Raw genomic sequence first — 25,379 nt, 5'->3', positions numbered from 1 at the left:
GTCCGGACTATGCATCCCTGGCTGATTCCATTCAGTGCAAGTCATCAGAGTAAGGTAATGACAAAAAATGTACAGAGTTATATTGTACAACATGGGTTCATGCAGTTATGCAAGGTACACCAACATATATTGTACATATAAAGAATACTCAATATATTTATAAATAAATATATGTTTTGCATTTTTATAGTAGGTAGATCATTTTGACTTGGTCATTTTATAAGTAGCTCACATGCTGAAAAAGTGTGGGCACTCCTGGTGTAGAGTCTGTGTGTGTACGTGGGAAGTGAGTGGTGAAGCAAGAGAGAGAGAGTGGCGGCAACGGGAGCGAGTAACATTGCCGACTCCGGCCCAAGCAGGAAAAGTTAAGAGTTTGGTTTGTCCATTCTGGGCTACTGTAGAAACATGGTGGTGCAACATGGCGGACTCTGTGGAGAGAGGACCATCTCTAAATGTAGATATAAACGGCTCATTCTTAGGTAACGAAAACACAACGATTCTTATTATCAGGTGATTATACACTAAAGAAAACATACTTATTAATATTATATTCCATTTCTGCCAATATATCCCCCTAATTGTTACACACTGCTTCTTTAAGTCAAGCCAGTTGCATTTCTACAGCCCAAAATCACAAATTATCTTCAGAGTGATTAACAACCTGTACAGCATGCACGCCCTAGATGCTCGGTTCAGATGAGGGAAAAACTCTCCTTTTAGTTAGGAAAAAAAAAGGACAACATCAAGCACCTCCAAAAGTTGGGAGCCCTGCATGCCAGAGGTGAATTTATAAACAGAAGAATGGAAAAAAAATAGTTGCCGCAAAGGCTGAGGTATCCTTCTTCTATTCTTAGCAGACAGTCCCTTGGGGGGCAGTGGTGTCTAAGGCTGGAAATAGTGAGCAGGCCAAAGTGGAGTGGGTCTGCTCCATGATGGTGCTGCACCTGCTGTGGAAACTGGGCTGCATCGGAGACCCGTGGCCCGACGCCTGCTGGCTCGGCTGCCGCGCCTGCAGCCCTCCCTCACCACACGGGCAGGACAACAAATGTGCAAGCTGTCAAGCGCTTGCAAACCAAAAGTGAACAAAAATGATTAGAAGCATTTTTAATCCAAAATTATTCCCTACGTGGGCAAGCTCATTCGGCATATAAGCGTCGATTCAATTCATTAACTGGACCATACTGAAAGCAGAGTTGTTGGACGCGTTCCACGTGAAGCTTATTGAACGTGGCCAGCCCAAATGCCCACGGTTTAGTTCTGAGCTGTAATGGGCAGCGTTTGGGGTTGTTTTGGAAAGTGGGCACTGGGTTTGGTCTTTGGCTACACATCCTGTCCTCATTATGTTGTATGGGAACTTGGCTGTGCCGAAGATTTGAACCATCATGGAGCAGCATGTGTCATCTTCACCGCCTCATCGTCTGTCATTATACTGTTTACCGCAGTAAGTTTAAGGTATAAATAAAGGAAGCGGGTCACAACGAGAATTTTGTTGTGCTGCTTCCGGACTGTAACTGATTTGGGTTCAGTCGGTGCCTTGTTTTCTTTTGCAGATTGAAGACTAGTGTTAGAAGACGGATCAGATTTTTTTTTTTTTCCAGAGACATCCGTTACTCAGCCAGTGTGAGAAGGGACAAGCCTGTCACACAGACTGATATTATGCAGGATCTACCTCTGTCGCTGTTCTTGTATCTGGCATGACTCACATGCTGAAAGTAGCTTCTTCTTTTCTAGTTTACTCATATCTCCCAGTCCTATTCTACTGTTCTTCCCGTATTCACAGCATCATCATGCAATGCCTTGTCCCCATACGCATTCAACAATCCACCTCGGTATCTAGAGTCCATTGAATCTAATCAATGTTCTGATTGATGGAGGTCCCACAAAGTGATGCATACACACGCACAAAAGCTTTTATTTCCGTCAGCGAGCTTTATGAGAGCAGCAGCAGCAGCGGTGGATGGAGTAGATGAGTATTGATTTTTATGAATGTCTGTATATGTTTATCAGCTAGTGCAGTTTGTTTTTTGCATTGATTGCCGCCTGTTTTTTCTTCTCTCTGATGAATGGGAATGCAGAGTGGGGGAGATGCCAGGAGGCCAGTGTTTGGACTAGTGAAGGATTTTCAGCATTGCATATCGCTGAAACCTCAAGAGGACACAGTTTAGGAAGAGGATTGATGTTGGATAACCTTGTGAGGAACTCTGTGTGTGTGTGTGTATACCTGCTAGGGGTGTAAGAAAATATCGATACACATGAGTATCGCGATATTAGTTGTGATACTATATCGATTCTCCTAAACCACTATAGATTTTTATTTAACCTCTTAAAAATCTGCCGGCCCGGCCACTATTCTGTCCTTCGAAGGTTGTAGCGGGCTCAGTTTTAAAGCTAGATTGAAGGTACTGGCATCATATTAAACTAGAAAACCTAATAAATCTATTGGTACCAACTATGTCATGCTCACTTATCATGAAGGAGCTAATTAACGCTGCAAAGTTAGGCAAACGTTTGGCAAAGAAAAACTGGCATGGCCATTTTCAAAGGGGTCTTTTGACCTCTGACCTCAAGATATGTGAATAAAAATGGGTTACCCACGAGTTTCCCCTTTACAGACATGCCCACTTTATGCTACTCCCATGCAGTTTGGGGCAAAAACCAAATAGTTTTTGCATGCAGCTCAAATGTGTTATTTTGCCTATTTCAAAATTTGTGTTTTCCTGGTGTGTTCTTTATACTTTGACCATTTTCCTAAAATTAGAAGTAAAAAAATCGTAATATATTGCCTTGCTTATAGTATCGCAATATATTGAATCATTAACTCTGTATCATGATAGGTATCATATCGCCAGATTCTTGCCAATACACAGCCCTAATACCTGCACATTGATGAATGCCTTAGTGAAGCACTTTTTTTGGCTTTCTTCAGCTGTGCTTCTTTTCCCATGTCACTAATCAGGCCGAGAGAAGAGGCAGGCATTTTGTAATTAACGTGATAAATGCAACATCTGTCTCCAGGGCGATAGCGAGAGAAAGGGGTTGAGGTTAAGAAAAAGGAGGAGGATATAGATGGAAACACCAGAATAAGCAAATGAGAGAGAAAGAGAGATGCTGAGATGTGGAGTGTGAAGGTGTAGTTGTGAGCTGGTACAGGAGGTAACGTAAAGGTGCGAGAGGGAGGTAGTAATCCAGATGACACCAGCAGAGTGCGGCGCTATTAAAATGAAAAGCCATCAATTTATTCACACATGCATCTCCTGCAACACAAATCAGCAGAAATCCAGGCGTCGCACTGTTCCTTATTTATGGGTGCCCCAATTATGGGCCTGCCGCCTGCTGCTGCTCAACAACACGCTGTATGTGTATATGGAAATTAGGTGCATATGCGTGTGAAATATGGAATAGTTACTTTGCACCATATGCCCTCTGTTGGGTTATTTCTCATGTGTGCAACGTTGTTTAATTGAAAGAGTTGTTGTGCCAAAGAAGCCAGCTGTATGGAGATGAGAGCGATCATGAATGGATGGACACAGGAAGGGATGAATGGAGTCCAGGAAGCTGTCGACTCAGGATGGTGGAAGCGGCACTTGGCAGAGTGCGCTGCAATGTGCCTTGTGGCGGCAAGAGTCTTTCAGAATGTCAACGACTGCGACGACGCAATCTGCATTTCTATAATCATCAGGTGTCTGTATTGTCAACGGCGATATTATATTTAGAGCTGAAGTGATAAGTCGATGAATCAATTAGTCGACATACAGAAAATTACTTTGTTACTTTTTTGATAAGCAATTAATCAATTCCCCTGGTAAGAGCTTCAAAAGTGTGAGGATTTGATATTTTTGTGGGTTTGGGTTTCGGTGTGTATTTACTGAGATTTTATAACAGAATAATAGAAGAATATGAGAGGAATTTTAAAAGTCTTGCCAAGGGATACATGTTTAATTTTTTGTTTTAATCTGATAACATGGGACAATTTTTAAGGGTACATTGTGTAGGATTTGGGGGCATCTAGTGGTGTGGTTGCAGATTACAACCAACTGAATACCCCTCCGCTCACTCCTCCCTTACCAAGACTGCAGTAACGTGAGCTGTCAATTGTAAAACAGTGGTAACACCATTCCCCACGCTCAGAGGTCATCCTTACCATAATAACACTACTATAGGGGCAACGGAAGTCGTTTTTGCACTCTGCTGCTCACGTTACCGCAGTTTCACAAGTGTGTCGGAGAACTACGGTGGCCTTCAGGTAACATAAAAATGTGATAGGCTCTCTCTAGAGCCAGTGCTTGGTTTGTCCGTTCTGGGCTACTGTAGCAATATGGCGGACTCCGTGAAGAGGACCTGCTCCCTATGTAAATAAGAAGGGCTCAAAGCTAACGAAAACACAATGATTCTTAGGTTCAGGTGATTATATACACTAATGAAAACATTATATTCCATTTCTGCCAATAGATCCCCCGAAATGTTACACACTGTTCCTTAAACTTCTGAATTGATGTTGAAAACCTCTTAAACTGGGCAGAAGCTGTACAGATTGAGCCTGATTTTAAGGCCTAAATTTGTCACTCTTGACTAATTTTAGAATGGAGATGAATTTCCACTAGATCAGCAGTCGTTTGACATCCAGTTTGAGGGGGGTTGCGATGCCTGATTAATTGCTCGAGCGATCAACAATCTGGCTGCTGGATCAGATGGATTTATTGCATGTCCGAAATTTTGGTCGGCTGTCTTGCAGTTTGAGCAGTTCCACAATCCAATTTCCCACACGACTGCTATAAAAAGATCTGTCTTATACTATGGTGAGCTTATTGGAGTGGTACTTTACATGTTGTGGCTGTGACTCACTGTGCTGTTGTCAATTCCAGTAAAACAGTCATTGGCAATGAAAAACTTTGGTCACAGGTTCCTTCAACAATGCTCATAAAATATGTATATATAAAAGGGGAAATCACAGTACAAGCAAAATGATAATCTAAGACGTAAAGGCGTAAAGTTCAACTGATCTTCAAGGCAAATCAGACAGACCATGTTGTCCACATCTTTTCAGCTATCTGCAGGTCAATATTGAAGACATGGCAATCTTGTTTTACCTTTTACGAAATGGACAATGGATTTGGTGCTTCAGAAAGGTTGATTCAAATGCGAAGTTAGTTAAAGAAATACACAACATTAATGAAGTAATGGTGTCTGCCCAGCTTTATGCCACAGTTGTATGTTGTATTCAGTTTGATATCAGATGCCTACTCAGATTGGTAGAAGGCGTTCACCTCTGGCAGGAAGACGTACTAGAGGGGAAAGGGGGAGCTGGAGGAACAGTAGGCCAGTGTGTGTTTACTTCAATATGTAAACAGCTCCAGCCTTCCTTCCTTCCTATCTAGCTGTTTCTCTCTGGCCCACAGTGAAGGCGTTGTGGTGTGATAAAACGCACACGCACAGCAGAGGTGGTAATCTGTAAACAGAAAACTTGGTTTGCTTTCCTCTCAAACAAACTACAGCTTTGGTATTAACGCTGGAAATTCTCTTATCTCACATTCGCTCCTTTTAATCTCTAAATCTTTGTGTTTCCGCCGTCCTCTGTAGATGCAACTGGCAGTGCGAGCTTTGTACTCCATCTCTATTTATTTCACTTTAATTTTCTTGCCATACTTTCATCGCCTTTTCTGTCTTTGATAAGCGCAGAGGATGTATCAAGAGAGGAAGAGGAGGTGGTGAGAGAAAGGTAGAGTTTTAAGTTTAGATTCTGCTCAATGAAGGCCGCATACATGATCGCACCCTTCAATCAAAGCTGAAGAAAGTGAGCCTGAAAAGAACAAGGACAAGGTTTCGCTGAGACCGAGTGATGTGGTATTGCCGCGTTGATGTGCATTGTTGAAGTGGAGAGAAATGTAAAATGATATTTCAGATCAGAGGAGCTGTACGGGAGAGAGAGAGAGACGAAAGCACGAGAGCAATGAGCCGTGAGGACGTAGGAGAGGAAGTTGGTGAGCGGGAGATGACGAATGCACAGTGACAAGAGGCCTCTCCACCACCGGTACCTTAATAGCTTCCCACCCACAAACGGTGAGGGAGATTCGTACTCCCACGCCAATGAAGTTGAAAACGTCAGTGTCATCAATTAGAAGTCCAATAATGGTGAGCCTTTGTGGAGAAACGTAGCTTCTGAATTATTTACTGATTCCTTGATCAGATTGGATTCCAGCTAATCTAGTCTTTAATGGCTGAGGAAGGGCATCTGAGGACTGGCACTCCGTGTTTGTGTGTGTGTGTGTGTGTGTTCACAGCCTCCTACGTGAAGCTGCTCAAACATAAAAAAAGGCTTTCAGACAGATGTGATTAATCTACTAGGAGATCCGCTGCACCAATTAATCAACCAGGAAATGATTGATAAGCGGCTTCAATCAGAGCAGGAAAGAGACCGAGATGCAGCACTTCAGACATCCATTTTCTGTGTGTGTGTGTGTGTGTGTGTGTGTGCATGGAGTGACAGACACTGACACGGTCCATTAGCTTACGGTAAAAGACCCTGCTGTGGCAGCTCTCAACAGCTGAGTGTTGACATACTGTACGTGCATGTGGAAGGTTAGCATTGTTTAGGAACGCATCACCGTAGTGTGAGAGACGTGCGAGTGCACATGTGTATGAGAGGAGGAGAAGGGGGGGGCTGGTGAAGCTTGCCACTCTCGACTATGAATATTCATGCAGTTGATATATCAGTGTCTGCCAGAGAAACGCAGGCTCCAGATCGCAAGGAATACAAATAAGAACACTTGCCAACTGTGCGCGTATATGTGTGTGATCTGTGTGTGGGCGCAGAGGGAGATTATAGGCCCCGGAGTGCATGAGCAATTGGGAGGGTGGAAGATTGAGATAGGTGTGTGTGTGTTTGTGTGTCAGAGAGAGAAAGAGAGGCGTAGCTGACATTTACTTAGCTCTTCTCCTCTAGGCTTTTTGTGCCCCACATTCAAAAGAGAAAAAGAGAGGAACACTCGCTCTTGTTTTTTTTTTTAAACTTTTCCCTGCCGTCTTCACAACTCCTCCTCCGTCACTATATTATTATATTACATCCTGCTGTTTGTTCGGAGCGTATGGATAAAATAAGGTCCATGTGTGACAGTACAGTGAAATAAGAGATGAGAGACATGTGAAACACCACTGGTAGGAACTTAAAGAAAAAGCAGCCACATTAAATAAGCGCTAGATGTCAACCAGCTGTTCAGTCAGTCGACTAGACATTGGACTGATAATTGTGACATTATTACAGTGTCATCAATAAAGATCATTTGATTTAAAGGATATATTCGCGTTTTGTTCAAGTTTGTCTTTGTGATGTCTTAAAATAATACTCACAATGATAGTATTATTAGTCACAGTAATCGTTCTCTCTGTCTGGCTGTGAAAAGCTCCCGAATGGAGGAGAAAAGCTCTCGTTCTGTGTGGAAAATTCCCTTTAAAGTTTACATGAAGCTGAGGATTCAGCAGCGTCGGTTAGACAAATCAAATGGGTATCGTCAAAAGTTTTTAATACAAAATCCCTCCACTGCAGCTCAGTACAAAAATACTGTCTGGGGAGGGATTGTTGTACTAAAAACACTGCTGACGCCTCATGTTAACTTAAGCTACACTTACATTTACATCTTTACACAGTGAGGACTGTGAATTTTGTCCCTCATTATTTCCAATTGACCGATCCTAAGTCCCGCCCCCCTTAGTTACTGTTGCTAAGTCAGACAAGCTTGACAAAAAGAAACATACTTCAACATAATTCTGGGCGTCACAAAGCAGAGATAATATAACAAAATCAGACAAAATCATGCAGTTTCATCAGAAACTCCAGCTCTGGCGGGAGGTGGAGAGCTCATGAGCCCGACAGCAGCGACTCCTCCTCCGGCCGTGGGCAGAGCTTTGCCTCGCTGCTCCACCGGTCCCCGCTGGGAGCCATCACTGACACCACGCTACTGGAGACCCAGGCCGTATTGCTGGGCCCGCTGGGGGGAAGGGAGGCATGGGAGAACCAGAACCAGGATGGCGCAGGCGGACTGTCAGACCCTGCTGCTGCAGTAAAATTAGCGGTTTTCTAAAGGGACTCTGGTGCTCGGAAACACTACGGCAAATTTGTCTACGGGGACCGCCAAAATCAACACAAAATGAAAGCTCCTCGTAGTAACTGTTATTATATACAATGTATTGTGTCTGTGGAGATTGTGAAACCAATGTAATGTGACTTGCATAGTATTGTTACCATTGAACAGACGTAGCATATCTAAATAGGCTACATGTATAACCCAACACGAAAGGGGAAGTTGACCAAAGTTCAGCCGGGTTCCGAGCTCGCTCAACTGTTATTGGAGCACAGAGCGAAAAGGGGGACTTAGGAAGTGTCCATTGTATTAAAAAGGGAGCTTTTCACAGCCAGTATGGACAGGAGGAATGATTACAGAGGCCAATAACTCTTTTAATGTACACATGGGCATGTTAGTATTATATTAAGGTACACTTGAAAGAAATTGTGAACCTGACCTTTAAAGTGGTTAGATTGTGTCGGCTAGGGCTGGGTATTGCTTGATTTATTTAGATACAAGTGGCTGTATGGTACTTAGGTTTCTGTGCAGCTGCAAAAGCAGTATTATTTATATTTATTAATATCTTCATCTTTAGATGAAATGTGCACCACAGAATTTTTTCCAATCATTATAATCATTCATATTATCATTATTTGGAGAGGCGAAAGGTGGTAATATTGACTTATTGTCCACTCAGGCCATGAGAAGATGCAGCCAGGGTCGCTAAACAAGAATTATGAGTTTTATTTGCAGGAAATTGTTTTTAAACGGTCTCTGCAAATACACAAAGTGGTTGCCTGTAAGCACTAAAGACTGGAACAAAGTAAGAAAACATAAAGGCAATAACAGCAGAAAAACAGACAACTGGGAAAAACAATAAGACAGCATTTTAAATCTGCATGTAAAGAGTATTGCTGCTGATTAGTGTAATATAAATAAACTCCCCCAGGTTTTTTCCTTTCCTGCAAAGCAAAACGGAGACTGACGACAAGTAAATGTCAGCAGTATACTCCACACACACACACACACACACACACACACACACACACACACACACACACACACACACACACACACACACACACACAGAAATCGTGTAGGGGTGTGTATATAAATAGACCAGAGGTAGGTGTTGGGGTCTGAAGGACAAGTGAAATTCTAATAGATGCCAAAGGACAAGCCTATGGAGATGCCAAGCATCTATATTTGATTAGTGTCTCAATCCTTTTCTCTTCTCTTACTTCCAGATCAGCACTTTCCAGTATTTTCATTCAAAACCTATTGTGTATTTTCATTCAAAACCTATTGTTACGTACATATAAGGTTGGGAAACTTTTTAAATAGTGCTGGCTCTGTCCTCAGCACAAGGACATCTGTGAGCTGAGGGATATCTGAGGAGTGCTTCGCCAAACCCTCTGGGTCCCGAACACAAGCAGTCATCATTCTAGCCTTACATCTGTTCATTTAAGAAAATAGCAAATGTGCAATAATTTAGTCTGCCTCCCGTCAGGATTCTGTGTGATAAGCATCAAACTTAGCTTTTTTTCTGCTAGGGTTTGGTATTATTCAGACCTTGTCATTTTACTTGTGAATGTGAGTCCATATAGATTATTTCTACACAGTGCCACCATTAAAGTTTTGTTCAATATGTTCTTAATACCTTTGAGTGCTGCAACTAACGATTATTTTCATTAAAGATTCATGATAATTGATTTTTTTTCCACCAATCAATTAGTCCACAATTTTCCAGAGTTCAAAATTATGTCTTCAAACTGCTTGTTTTGTCCTAACAACAGTCCCAAACCTCAAAGTATGACAAACTAGAATGGCACTCGGAGAGCACATACCTCTGTCAAGGTGCCTGACTTTAAAAACAGCTCACAGCTCACAGCTGGTGGTACCGTGAGGTGGTCGGCATATTATTAACACGGTGTGTTTCCATGTAACGTAGCGGCGGATGCCTCTCTCATTCAGCAGCCTTGTTATGTCTGTATAACGTTACACTACGTCGTGTCTCATCCCGTCATCCACCGCTTTTTTCTTTCTCACTGCCGACGGCCAGCAGCTCCCGCACACACATCCACACACATATCTCTCTGCTCGAAGAAGGAGGCGGGGGTCACGCGTCATCAACGCGTCATCAGTCACACTGCGCATGTGTTATACCCTGTGGTCTTAATGCTCAGGCTGATCGGAATTCTTAAAAATATTCCTGAATCCGGATCGCCACCAAAATCTAATGGATTGTTCATTGTGCCACAACCCACCCCTCCAAAAACATTTCATTCAAATCCATCGCAAACTTTTGGAGTAATCCTGCTAACAGACAAACAAACAAACAAACAAACCAACAAACCAACAGCAGTGAAAACATAACCTCCTTCCTAGGCCTTTGGCCTTGGCAGAAGTAATAATGACATAAACCCAGTGGGAAACTACGGGTCTGAGGAGTGAAGCCAAAGCAGAAGTGCCTTAAACTTGCATTCTTTCTAATAGCCAGCAGGGGGCGACTCCTCCGGTTGCAAAAAGAAGTCTATGATAAAAGGAGCCTACTTCTCCCTTGATTTATTACCTCAGTAAACGTTGTAAACATGAGTTTATGGTCTCAATCGCTAGTTTCAAGTCTTCTTCAATACAGCATGATGTTCATTTAGTAAATTATGGTCCCATTTAGAGTCAAATTGACCATTAAGCAGGGGATGCTTTAGGGCGTGGCTACCTTGTGATTGACAGTTCGCTACCATGGTTTTGTCCGGTTTTGGTGTTGTCCTTGTTTTCGTCTTACAACTTTAACCCTTTCACAGTGTGTTTTCAGTTCATGAAAGTTAATTATAACCTTATTGGTTACCTAAAAATGTCTTCTTCAGCTTCGGTTGTCCTTAGCTCCACTCTTTCGTGTCACTTCTGGTTGTAAATAACCAAGATGGCGATGGCAAAAATACCGAATTCGAGGCTTCAAAACGGCAGTCCACCATCCAATGGGTGACGTCGCAGTGACTATGTCCACTTCTTGCTGTATATACAGTCTATATGCATAAACCAGAGAAAATCAGCAAATCCTCATATTTGAGAGGCTGGAATAAGCAGTGTAGGGCTGTAATTAGCGATTATTTAGATTATCGATTAATTATTTTATTGAGTTTATTTTCTCAATAAAGTGATTATTTGTTTGGTCTGTGAAATGTCAGAAAACGGTGAAAAATGCTCATCACAGCTTCCTAAATCCCGAGTTGATGTTGTCATATTGCTTGTTTTGTTCGACCAACAGAAGAAAAGCATAAAATCAAAATGTATTCACCTCACCAAATGCTTTCGATCAATTAATTGCCCATTCGTTTCGGCTCTACACTGATCAATGAGCTAATGTCACCCTAATATAATCAGAAGGCCGTCCTGATTCTGTTGTATACGAATGAGACAGAGAGGGCTATCATTCTTGGTATATAATGCCTTGGCTTGCACTAAACAATCAATATTACATTTTGCCTGCCTAAAGACAGAGGCTCATCTGTGCAGTGGAAATGTTGACCCTGCAACTTGGTGACATTGCTCCATTTGTTTCTGCAGCCCAACCCTCCCTCCTCCTCCCCCCCTTTTCAGCCATTATTAGCCATTGTCTTTTTCTAAAGGAGACTTGGGAGAGGAGACTCGTGGGAAGTCGTCTTTGCTGTGTAATGTAGTAGGAATGTGTAATATTTACTCAGAATTATCATTTGTTTTCTTGCAGCAGTAGTAAAGGCGTAGGCTTATGCGTTGTTGTTGGTAGCCATTGGTAATAATAGACTTACTGGAGGTGGAGGATGAGAAAGTATCCAAAGTCTGTGCCGGGATCACAACACGAAAACACCACGTCTCACAGTAACATCATGTTCTAGCGTGTATAACCCCTAATCATGGATCAAGTGTTGCTTTGCAGAAAACCTCTTTGGAAATGGAGCTCTAGAAATGTCAGTTTGGAAAAAAAGTGACACTATAAATGACTTTCTGTTGTTGTCCAGACTTGTAAAACCTAACCTCTGCTCTTGTTGCTGTCACTCATGGCTCCTTCTGGTTACATACATCCGTCGTTATTAATTCTCGCAAGATGAAAATAATGAAAGGGGAAAAAAAGTCATCATTATTCCGGGGAGAGCAGCTGTATGAAGAAAACAGAAAGCCCCGAAAGTGAAGCACAACCAGTGTGCGTGTGTCTGTGTATTTTTTAATCAGTCCCACACCGCCAAGAAATTTGGAAGCCGATCTGAGCAGCAAGCGATTTCACTAGTCTCGTTCTTATTCTGTAATCTCTATTTTTTTTTCCCCTCATTTTTCTCACCTGAGTGCACATCTAAAATGGTTTTATCACCTCTGCTCTCTTCCTCTCACCTCCTCGTTTCATGTTTTTTGCTCCCATCACTCTCTTTTCCCCTCACTGTGGTGTTTATGGCCCGTGCTGATTTATGCCTGTTGGAGTTATTCTAATTGCCGCCCCTCCGCTCCGTGAGACAGGCATGTGATGTGTGGAGCGCCCAGGCCAAATGTAATAACTGCTACTGTCTATCTGTCTGCGACACACATGAATATTGGCTCGTGCACACACATGCGCGAGGCTGTTCCTCTGCAGTACTGCTACTCAGACCTGTGTAGATTATTACCCGAGAAATTACAGGGCTAGTGCTTAACGACTAGCAGTACATTTCATGGGTGCCACATTTATACTGTGGCGGGCGGCTCTGTTTGAGTGGAAGTCAAGATGGAAGTCTGAATGTTATTTACTGCCATGCTGCAGATGTGTGAGGATCAGCGCCTCTCCACATTTTCCATGGTCTTTTTTCTTTTGCTGTATAAGTGGCAGCAGATTTCTTGCTGCTATAGAAGGAAAACAATGTTAAAAACATCGCCGTTACGTAGTTCGTTCACCACAAAGCACTGTGACTCTTAACAACACACTGAACCGCGTAAGCTGTCAGAACAAATCACAGCCCGAGCAGACTAGTGACGGTGTTTATGGGTCTGTCAAGTGTTCATTTCATGTTAAAGTGTTCATTTGCTGGTGAAATGTATCACTTAAAAGATAAGCCAGGCCTATGTAGTGTTTTTGCATCTCAGGCCAGCAACTATATCTAGGTCATTCATTCTACAGCACAGCAGTGGAGTGGTGCATGGACAGTGGAGAGCTGGCAGATAATGAGGCGAGAGAGACAGAAGATGACATGCAACAAAAGTCCTTGGCTGGACTCGAACCGGGTTGCTTGCTTTAACCCACCAGGTTGCCCCATGTCTGTTAACTAAATTGATTTTATGCTCGTTTGTTACCTAGTAAGTAAAACTGATGTAATAGTACTGTAGTATATTCATAACTCACATTTCAGTGCACCATACAAACAGTGCATAAGTCGAAAGAACATGTAGCACATAAGCATAACAAGCTTGGGCGGCTTGGCATTGTTAGAGTATGAGGTCAAAGCACGATATTAAAGGGGACCTATTATGCTTTTGTGCTTTTTCTCTTTCCTTTAGTGTGTTATATAGTTTTTTGTGCATGTAAAAGGTCTGCAAAGTTACAAAGCCCAAAGTCCACGCCAAAGGGAGTTACTCTCCCCCACAAAAACACTGCTCCTGAACTGCCTGAAACGCCTCGCTTGAAGTCCTACCTTTTCTTCTGTAACGTGGTGATGTCAGCAAGTAACACTTTTGCCTAACAGCTAGTTTGGCATGCCCTCAAACAAAGCTAGTTAGAGCGGAGCTGGAGTGGAGTCTGAAGAGTTTGGTTCGATTAACCAATCAAAACAATGGGCCAGTTGAACAACCAGAACAGATTGGGTTTATCGGCAGGGTGGGGCAGGGGCTCAAACAGAGCGTTTCAGACAGAGGGGGAAAAGAGGTGCTGCAGCACAGCCGGTATTAGAAAAATAAAGTGTTTTTTGGACATTAAAGCATGAGAACATGTTTTAGTAGAAACCCAAAATACAAGTGTGCACATGAAAATAAGTATAATAGGTCCTCTTTAAAGAAACAGACCAACATTTTGTGAAATACACCTGTTTTATGCAGAGTAAGCATCAATTTTATTCCATGGTTCTACTGCAACTGAGCCTGCATCCACTGATGAGGACTTTGAGATGTGGTTGAAAGCTCTGAAAAAAGTTAGTAAGTGGACCTTGAGCTAAGATTGCTTTGTCTTAGCTTAAAGGTCTTATAGATAACATTTTTATGTAGACGAACATTTTTCAAAAAAAAAATACATCCACAGAGCCGTTAGAAAGGCGCCGAATAAAAGTATGGCTTTTCCTGAAAAAATCTTATGATTGTGAATTAATCATTTTCAGAATTTTGGCCATTCCGAAATGAATATTTTATATATCTCCAAGGAAGATATCTGATGTTTGGTTCCCACTTCTAACAAGGCTTGTGAGCCAATAGTACAATGACATTGGTATCACTTGGTATCTTTGCGTCGTCAGTTAGTGTGTAAAAAATGGATAAATGATTGACGGTAAGTGCCTGGCAACGACTTGTTGTGAAGTAAATGCAATTGAACGGGGGAGAGAGAAGACAACTAGTGGCTGAATGTTGTCAATAGCACCTTTAAACATGCCTTCTTTTCTCTAGAGAAGTCCTATTTTCTTTCTTCTAAGTTTGAAGCTGAGGCACAGAGTCGGTGCTGAATAACTGAGCTCATCAGCTAATGTCTGATAATGGCTGGTGTATAAATATATGCAAAGTATCTCACTAAGTACATATCTTGATCACAACAATTTAACAAATCTTTAATATCAGCCAATATATATTGTTACCTTTTTTAACTCGGATATCAGTATCGGTATCATCAGCATATAATATCCAGTATCGGTCAGGCTGTAATACAAGCCGCTCAAATCCCTGCACGCTCCAGCAGTAATATGAATCATGTTCTGGCACCGCGGAGCCTTGGAAATGATGCTGAGCCTCCTTTCTATAAACTAAACATCAGTCTATTATTGGGTCGGTGTCCAGGCCTGACAGGGTGCTCTTACTACGAGGTTAGGCCGCAGGAAGCTATGGATCAGCCAGACGGCCTCTTTCTAATAGACTGTTTAGGTTTAATATGAGTTTTCACCTCCTCTAATGGACCCGGCTGTCGCGGGAAGGACACACGGTGAGATCTCACTCCAAGTTGTGTGTATTGCGAGTGGCGAGGCAGACTGATGGCTCTGAGTCTGTTCACTGCCTGAATGCGAATCAACTCCGTAATAGTTCCCTTCACTTTATGAGTAAAGAGGGGCAGGATCTGTATCTGTTTGTGTGTACCTGAGTGTGTATATGTGTGTGTGTGTGTTTAGAGCGGTAGAATTGTCGCTAGACGGTCACCTTTGCTGTAAAATCTGTTTTATTGGCAACTGAATGAGCCAACAACCTGCAGTCTGTTGTCCTCGGGGGGGCAGGTCTTTGTGTGTTAACGCAAGTTTTAGGGGACTTTGAGTGAGACGTCTGCAGAGGTGGGACAGATGTTCAGCCAATCAGAGGCTTTGGCAGCCGTAACCATGGTTACCAGATGTTCTTATCATCCCAGTCTTACACCTCTCATTCTTTCAAAAGCCAGAGAGAGAGAGAATAGAGCCGGGGCTGACTCTGTTTAGCCAAGAGGCAGTATTTCATGTCTCTCTCTCTGAAGGCTGAAGGCACTGAAGCATTTCCTGCCACTTTTAATGGACTTTTATTCAACTTTCCAGTCCTGATCCACTTTTATAGCTCTGCTTTTTTTTGCTTCTGAAATCCTCATTCACGTCACAGAAGTCATTTATGTCGTCTTTATACTGTCAGCCACGCAGCACAGTGTTGGCCATTACACACACCCTCTGAGACATGACCGGTGTTTGAATATGCGAATATTGCTCAGAGTGGTTTATTTTTGAATGTTTCTTGAGCTAATGTAGGGATGTGTGCTTGTGTGTGTTGGCAGCTAAAGGAGATTTGAAGTTCTCAGTACCACCACCACCACCAGCGTCGCTCCGCCCCAGCCCTCCAGCCCTCCATCCCTCCATCCCTCCATCCCTCCATCCTTCCATCCCTCCATCCCTCTGAGCCCATCTGTGCTCACAATGTTTGTTGTGGTTTTGGGTGAGATTTAAGAGCTGGGAGAGCGAAATAGTTCTGGGATGCCAGGGTAAAATCTGTGTGTTTGGGCGCAAGGGGGTGATCTCAAGGCCACACAAACACTCCCAATCTGGCTCCAGGCTCACACTGACTGCACAGGATTTGTTGAGTCGCAATACTCAGTCTTAACAATAATTTTTCTAAAAACAAGTGCAATTAATCTACAAACTATTTTCCAGTGTTGCTGCAGTTGTTTAAGGAAATAGGTAAATATATACACAGAATAAGTGAGGTGACTCCACTACTGTTATGAAAATAAAACTTGATTTAAAGGTACAGTGTGTAGGATTTGGTGACATCTAGTGGTGTGGTTACAGATTGCAACCAACTGAGTACCCCTCCGCTCACTCCTCCCTTTCCAAGACTGTGGTAACGTGAGCCACTGAGTACAAAACCATGGTAACGCCGTTCGCCTCGCTCAGAGGCCATTCTTACGATAATAACACTACTTTACAAGCAACAGAAGTCAGACGACGTCTTGCGGTACCACAGTTTTACACTCTGCGGCTCACGTTGCTGCGGAGAACTACGGAGGCCTTCAGGTACTCTAAAGAGGCCAAAAGCTCTTGCAAAGCCAGTGTTTGGTTTGTCCGTTCTGAGCTACTGTAGAAACATGGCAGAGCAACATGGCGGACTCCATGAAGAGGACCCGCTCCCTATGTAGATATCAAGGACTCATTCTAAGGTAACGAAAACAACGGTAATGATTCTTAGTTTCAGGTGATTATACACAAATGAAAACATAGTTATGAATATTATATTCAATTGCTGCTAATAGATCCCCCGAAATGTTACACACTGTTCCTTTAATTAAATGTACACATTTATGTATTGCTTTATTTACAGGTAACAATGCACATTATTGACCTTTTTAAAAAGATCAATATAAATGTTGGTTGAATCAACATGTCATTTGTACTCATGGTCCAAACAGCAAAAAAAATAAATAGATGGGTAAATATTGTCATGCAGTTAGCTGGTCGATTTCTTTTCTTTATAATAAGAAAAATAACACCTCAAAACTAATTAATAATAAACACAAGACCCTATTAAGAAAAATGTGACCAAAAAATCTTAACTCAAGGCCCACTTTCTAGCTTTTAGAGCTTTAACCACATCTCACAGTCTTCATCCGCATAGGGAAGTTTCTCAATTTTATAATAGTTTTTCTCAACAAAGAAAAGTAAAACATCTACAAATTGGTTTCCTGTGTGTTTGCAGTTGTTTGAGGAAGTAACTGAATATCTTTAAACCAGGAAGAACAAGTGAAATGACTCTTGTACTACACTACTATCATGAAATGCTGATGATGATGCTAAATTTGTTTTGTTTTACGTCAAACTACTGAACTACTATTTCCAAGGTCAAGAATCAACTGTCATCATGCTCAACTGTTAAGATCAAGTTAAGACAATTTTTTACAGCGCAGAATGTCAGCACTGGAAAAAAAATAAAGCCGACAGATTGACACAACATCACACCACAAGGTCTATTTAGTAGCTGTTCCTGGAGCTTTCAATTGCATCAAATGATCCTTCCTCAGCAGCTGAAGTTTGCTCCGTTATCACAGAATTACTGTTCAAATTTACATTTTTCTAAGCACTTCAAGGACTTTTTGTGTCGACTGAAAAGCTGAGCGCCAAAACAGCTACTAAATGGACCTTGGGGTGAAATTGTTTTGCTGTTTTCAACGTCAAGAACTAACTTTCGTTCTCAACCTTCCTAGCGATGTGTGTTCAACTGTACTGAACCCTGGGGTTGTTTGCCTGCATTCACATTCCTCTTAAGTACAAATGAGATTGGGGGCTTCTATTTATGTTACAGTGACAACATTGTACCAACACTCGCACACAATCCCACTCGCAACCCATACTTGGCATAGCCTCGACACATACAAAGCTCCGGTGTGACATAATTGAATTAGGGCTCCGTGCTCTCCTCGGCTCTGCAATGTCATCCTGAGGAGAAACATACTACTCCTCTGCAGTGAGCGCAGGCGTTTCTCTAGAGCACCAGCCCATTTTGCCCTGTTTAATTATCAACATAATCTATTTGTTTCCTGGTTAATTTAAGGTGAAGACGAATGATATCCTTCCTGTCCGTAGCTTTAAGCACACAGCAGTTTATAGTCATTGCATACTGGGAGTAGAAAATTGCAAATGCAGTCTCCTCGGAGATCGCCCTCATGATTATAATTTAAAACTCATGAATCAAAACAACAAAGAGAAATATTTTGAAATGCTCTTTCTCCAGACTCTGCTCTAGTGTCCACTGCTTTCTCTGTATTTCACATCTTTAATGGTTTTCTGTCACTTATCTCAGCCTTTAAAGTGGAGGGACTGTCTCTCTTTCTCTCTCTCTTTCTTTAATGATGTGCTTGATTGATGCTAATGAATAGTTGTTAGACTCCTTCTCAGTCTCTCCCCGCTCCGTTCCCTTTCTTCTTCTCCTCTCCATCTGCCAGCTTGATCTGTCAGAGAGACTGCAGAACGAGTTTTTGCTACTTCCGTTATAAAACTCCCTCCGGGCGATTCTAAAGGAAAAACTCGGATGACTTTCGTCATATCTGCCGGCCCGGGGACGTGATGGATGGGAGTATTTAAAAGGCCTGACTATTTCTGTTGGGCTGTCCATCTGAGTGGCTCACAGTTAGCGGTCAGGAGGGAGTGTTTGGGTAGATGGTAGAAAGGGTGAAAGTGTGTCGGTGGCCCCTGTTGAGATAGGAAGGTGTGTGTGTGTGGGTTTGTGTACTTACTGTATGTGCATACAAGCCTTTGTGGTGCAAGTGAAGTGTGGTGTGAAGGAGAGTCCAATGTGACGCTCTGCACAGCCACGAGTGATTACACTCTGAGCCAACTCTCCTGTGTTGGGACTGGGTGACACAATAATAACTTTTTCCACTGCAAAAAATAGAAAAAAAATAGAGTTTTTCTGTAATAAGGTTTGAAATTATTGGTTGATAAATCAATGACTTGATCCAAAGAAAATTTACAAATTTGATAATATATTAATTGTTTAAGTCAATTATCAAGCAAAAACATTGGCTTCATTCAATATTATTCTTTCACTATTTTATTAAAGGAACAGTGTGTAACATTTTTGCAGAAATGGAATATAATATTCATAACTATGTATTCTTTAGTGTATAATCACTTGAAACTAAGAATTGTTATGTTTTCATTAGCTTAGAATGAGCCCTTCATATCTACAGAGGGAGCGAGTCCTCTTCATGGAGTCCATGATGCTCCTCCATGTTTCTACAGTAGCCTAGAACAGACAAACCAAACACCGGCTCTAGAGAGAGCCTTTCACATTTTTACGTTACCTGAAGGCCACTGTAGTTCTCTGACACGTTTGTGAAACTGCGATAACGTGAGCCGCAGAGTGCAAAAACATGGTCTCGTCAGCCGCCGTCTGACTTCCGTTGCTCCTAAAGTAGTGTTATTATGGTAAGGATGGCCTCTGAGCGAGGCGAACGGCGTTACCACGGTTTTGCACTCGGCGGCTCACGTTACCGCAGTCTTGGAAAGGGAGGAGTGAGCGGAGGGGTACTCAGTTGGTTACTATCTGCAACCACACCACTAGATGCCGCCAAATCCTACACACTGTACCTTTTTATATTTCATAAACTAAACTTAAACTATCAATTTACTTTTTTGGTTATTTCTCACCTCTCTCATCAGCTGCGTTTTCAACTGAAGCAGAAAGATGTTTTCAGTGGAAAAAGCTCCAAAGCACAGCACCAAACAGCAGACTAACAACTACTGTATCTGGTGAATATTGTGGAGCATTTAGCAGCTAAAAAAACAGATATCTGTAAAACTGAGTTTCTCCACAAAGAATCACACAAAAGCACCACACAATTGTGTGTTTACCAGAGATGTGCTCATAAGTTTCTTGGAAATAAGTCATTCAACATGAAAAAAGCATTAAAAACAACTGATTAACTAAAGATATCATAGTCCACTCAGACCAAAACGGACGATTATTCGACTAATCAACTAAGACGGGCAGCCCTAGACTTTATTATGATTATACAGTAGTTTAATGTACACTGTGGAGTGTTGTGACAACTAGCGCAATGAAACTATGTTTTTCCAAATTGGGTCTCTTTTGTTTGGACTGTGGAAGGACGAGGACGCACATTCTAGCGCAGGCGGCACATCCTGCCTGTGGTTTCACACTATTTCACTGATCAACGGTGGTGACACACCAACAAACGTAGCAGTGCACCAACAAAAACAGGAAAGAAGAAAGCCGCAGCCACTTGGTAAACGATGCACTCAACACAGAATGTAAATATAACTTGTGTTTTCGTTCTACCATCCCGCTTTCACATTTGTGCTTTCTCCACTGCTGTGCATTGGAAAGTTAAGAGCTTTAGTTCTTGACCTCTGCTGCTTTCCCCCCGCCCGTGTCTATGTCTCTTCCTGCTAGAATAACTCTCCCACAGCTTTGGCCAGCCCGGTGTACCCCATTTATTCTGGATCTGCTCTCTCATCCTTTAGCCCTTCCTGCATTCCTCCGTTTCTCTCTTACGCCAACCCTAAATCTCATCCCCCATTTTGTTCCCTTCTGTATTACCATCCTTGATCCTTGCCATCTTGTCTTCATCCCTCTATCCCACAGTCTTCATCCCCATCCATCCCCTGCTTTTCCTCTCTCATCCACCCTTCCACTCCTTTCATCCTCTAAGCCGGTTGCGGAGGCTGCAGCCAGGTGTTTGATGTGTCGATCTGGTTAGCCGGCAGGTTCGATTGTCAGATAATCAAGACTTACCCTCCACTTCCCATTCTGTCAAGGTTGTCTCTGCTGTTCCCAAGCTGTGACACACATGCAGTCACAAAGACTGATTGCAGTCAAATGGTGGGGAGGAATGTAGCTGGAAAAAGGGTTTGTGACCCCGGTGAGTGCTTTGTGAAGGACTGACAGGCAGACAATTAAACTGCTCTGTAATTGGCACAGCAATAACCCAAGCAGACAAAAGTCCTCTTGTTCCGTCTACGACCTTTGAACTCAGTTTATGACTCCCGCTTTCTGCTTGGTAACCGAAGGAGGACGGTATGTCACCTGCGATTGTCTTCAGACAAGAGAAAGGAGCGTGTCAGAAAGATTCATGGTGGTTTTGGACTGAACATCACCGTCGAAGCAGACAGAAGGGACTTTGGGAAATGGAAAATTGGAAGCATTTGGGTTTCATTGGAGAAGATAGGGGGAGAGTGACGGAGGTTGCAGACGAAAAAGCTTCAATAACACTGAAAAGGAATAACAAGAAAGTAGATGATGAGTTGTTTTCATGTGTAGAGAAGAAGCAGAGGAGGTTATCTGAGTTCTTGAAAGTAATTTCCCAGAACAGAGCGAAAGAGAGGAAGGTATAGATAGGAGAGAGAGAGCTAAATGCGGACAATGTGTAAGCACTTGAGACATTCAGGTTCATCCATGGGTCTCTGTCAAAGGACCTCAATCTTTATATTAAGCGGCAGGAAATTGCGAACCTTTTCTCTCCTGCATTCTTGACTCGCTCGCTCTCTTTTCTTAATCCACTGCTTTTTAATTACTGCAGGACAGTTAGACTTTCTACAAACCACGTATGTAATATGAGCTACTGTGTGAGAACGTCGCAGATCAGTGGCGTGTCAGCAGAATATTATCTGACATTTGTACTTCTTGAACTCCGTGACCTTGGACTGGCTCGTCTTCCGCGTTTGGCACCAAGCCATGGGGTGGGAGGCATTATTTTGCTCGGAAACACCGGTGGGAATGTGTGAGAAAAGGTTTAGTTGGTGTTATCCGTAGAGTAACATGGATAGAGGTGAGGATATACAGTTTCTCTGGCTCAGCTCTATCCCACAGCGGGGTGTGAATGTGAGCTTGTGTGTGATTGGCGATGCACATTTTTCTTTCTTGACCCCTGTTTATCTGTGATTCATCTGCTTCGGCTAGGCAGAAAGGACAATCGGGTTACTGCCACTGTAACCTGATGTGTATGCCACTTTCCAAATACACCTTGAGTGTATTTAATGTAGATGTATAAGGGTTTTTTCGTAAATCAATGGGCACTATGTTACAATATTCTGTATCAATACTGTTGTAATGTATTTTTATGGCCTCTCTCCCAGAAGAATCGCTCTTTTTAAACCTGATTATTGGCTGTCAGTTTTTCAATACACCCCTGCTGGCTATAAATGATTAGTAGATCAACAGAGCATTCACTTATTCCAGCCTTTCTGTAGTTGTAGTCCTACGCCTCAGCATTAGGGCTGCAACTAACAATTTTTTTTTATTGATGATTAACCTATTAATTTATTTAGTGTATATAATGAAAAAAAAAATAGGGCTGTCAATCGATTAAAATAGTTAATTGTGATTAATCACACATTTTTTATCTGTTCAAAATGTACCTTAAAGGGAGATTTGTCAAGTATTTAATACTCTCAATATGCTGCTTTATGTAAATGTCTGTATATATTTATTATTGGAAATCAATTAACAAATATTGTCCAGAATCCCTCACAGGTCACATGTCTGTAAAGGGGAGACTCATGGGTACCCATAGAACCCATTTTCATTCACATATCTGGAGGTCAGAGGTCAAGGGACCCCTTGGAAAATTGCCATGACAGTTTTTCCTCGCCAAAATTTAGCAAAGGTTCGGAGCGTTATTTAACTTCCTTCAAAATAGATTGGTACCAATGGATTCCTTTGGTTTTCTAGTTTCATATGGTGCCAGTATCTTCACTCGTCCATATGTACGTCCGGTCCATTCTCATGAACGCGATATCTCAGGAACGCCCTGAGGGGATATCTTCAAATCTGCCACAAACGTCCACTTGGACTCAAGGATGAACTGATACGATTTTGTTGGGTAAAGGTCAAAGGTCAAGGTCACTGTGACCTCACAAAACATGTTTTTGGCCATAACTCAATAATTCATATGCTAATTATGACAATTTCACACAAATGTCTAACAGGATAAAATGATGAAGTGATGACATTTTGGAGATGGACGTAAACTACAACTTGGCGGAGGCCGCAAGGCGGTAAATCTAGTTGTTTGTAAATGCAATAAACGATTATTTGATTATCAAAATTAGTGTTGAACAAATTTTCTGTCGCTTGTTGTATCTATTAATTGTGAATTAATACCACTACTTGAACAGTTATAAAAGAAAACCACACTGTGTGTAGGTCAGAATGTATTTGAATACACGTAGTGTATTGACCTCAAACTCTTCTTCTGTCTCCCTCTGTTCTCCATTATCAGGCTGCTGCTGACTTTGCCAAGGCCCACCTGCCTGAGGCGCTCCGCCAGCAGCTACTGGCCTACGAACGGGATAGAGAGCGAGACAGAGAAAAAGACAAAGAGAAAGACGAAAAAAAGGAGAGGGGCGGCCCGTCCTATTCTTCCATCCTGGAAAAGCAGATCCTGACGTTAGACAGAGAGATGCTGGACAAGCTCTCTGCCACCTACAATGAAGCAGGTGTGTGTATTTGTTTGTTATACACCACAACAGCTTGGATCCCCTCCAAACTGAAAAAAAAACTATGATATATTCAAGTATATCCAGGCAAAAATGTGCACAAGTTCTTGCATGTGTGACAATTTGGGGATGTTTTTCCTGCGGTGGTTTTGTCTGTCTAGACACTGGTTCATTAATTAGCAGCGATCTGAATGTGTGTGTATCATCTTGAATGTGTGGCCACAACAGAGGGCAGAGGCCACATACAGATGGGTTTTAACCACAAGTGATGCTCATTACTGGGGACACAATAAGAAAGCACCGCTTAGTCCAGGGCAATGTTCTTAAATGTGCCCTATAAAGCTCCACCCAAACTATTATTTTCTACTCCTCTGTTTCACTTGACTGTTGTTGAATAGTGACTGTCAGCACCCGCAGGCCTTGCTTATTCAGCTGTTTAAATACAAGCTGATCTTCACAAGGCTTGTAGTAATTATCTCTGGAGAGAGGCAGGAAGGGGAGGGGTGACGCAAGAGAGAGAGAGTGTGATGGATGGAAAGAGGTAGGAGAGGGGTCAGATGGAAGGAGGACATTTTGCTGGTAAGAGCTATACAGTAGAAAAGGGACGACAGGCCTCTGCGACAGGCAAAATGAAGAGAGGACAATAAAAGAGAAGTGCTGAGACAAAGGGTAAGGAAAGACAGGAAAGGGACAAACAGAAAGCGGGGCGTTCAAAGGGTGAGGAGAATGAGAACATGGATACAAAGGGTGATGAGAAAGTCACATCTGAATGAACCAAAACAAATATTTAGGGGAGAGGACGACGAGAACAAGGCGTCCCAGAGCAGAATCATACGCTGAAATGTAGACATATGAGCTTGATTTATTAACTTATGTTTTCTAGATTCCATGACAGCCTTGTTTTTAAGATCATGACAAAGGTGAAATAAATTAAAAATAGGTTTTGTAGACATCAGAGAGTAAGGGAGGAGCAGCAGAGTAATGAGTTTCATGTGGTTTCTCGTCCACCTCTGTTAATTTAACAGCTATACTAAAGGGAGAGATTAGAGGAAGCCAAGACCACCAACACTAGAGCCATTTATTCTACGGCAGCAACATTATTGGCTTATTGAACAAGCAGGGGAGAGAGTTGAAATACAGATTATAAAATGATTACATGGACTAACCTCGAGTATTCAGCGTTCCTGGGGGAAGGTCACTTTTCCTTCCGGTGCTCCCTGATTAAACTAAATCGCTCAGCTGAATGAGAAGCTGAGTAAACGCAGGAGAAATAGAGTGCTACAGGAATGAGTCCTAAAACCCGGAAATGAGTTAGCATTTTAGCACTTCTGGTTCCTTCGTCTGGAAGTCAATGGGTTTGTTGAATGGGATTTTAGTTAGATGCCTGAAATAAGGTCTGTAGTTAACACAAGCTGAGGAGATTTTAAAGTTTTGTTCTACGACATAAAATACGTCAGTAAATACCCCACTCGTTAATTTTTAAGCATTTACTTTTTTTTTTTAAATGCCGGTTGCTAACAAGTGGCTAAATGAGACTACTAAACGTCTCCACGCCGACTCGTCCACATTCACAGCCTCGTTGTATATACGCGCGCTCATGCGACCGTGATGTAGTTTGTTTAGCGTTACCTTTCTACTTGTGGCGATTGCATTCACGCTTCAAAAATCATAAAAGTGGTGTTCATTTGTCAAGATTATCTTGCTGAAAGAAACATGTAAGTATTAT

At 42.2% G+C, this 25,379-nt stretch overlaps 1 protein-coding gene across 1 annotated transcript in view; it reads left to right on the top strand.

Moving 5' to 3' along the window:
- Positions 1–25,379, top strand: part of ppm1lb (protein phosphatase, Mg2+/Mn2+ dependent, 1Lb) — a 59,916-nt gene that overhangs the window by 18,522 nt on the left and 16,015 nt on the right. Inside the window, exon 2 of the mRNA XM_037774574.1 lies at positions 23,437–23,653. Coding sequence (XP_037630502.1) covers positions 23,437–23,653 — 217 coding nt within the window. The remainder of the gene's footprint in view (positions 1–23,436; positions 23,654–25,379) is intronic.

The sequence above is a fragment of the Sebastes umbrosus genome, chromosome 7, assembly GCF_015220745.1.
Source record: "Sebastes umbrosus isolate fSebUmb1 chromosome 7, fSebUmb1.pri, whole genome shotgun sequence".
NCBI lineage: Eukaryota > Metazoa > Chordata > Actinopteri > Perciformes > Sebastidae > Sebastes > Sebastes umbrosus.
The sequence above is the reverse complement of the archived record's forward strand: the minus strand, read 5'-3'. Positions and strand labels throughout refer to the sequence as shown.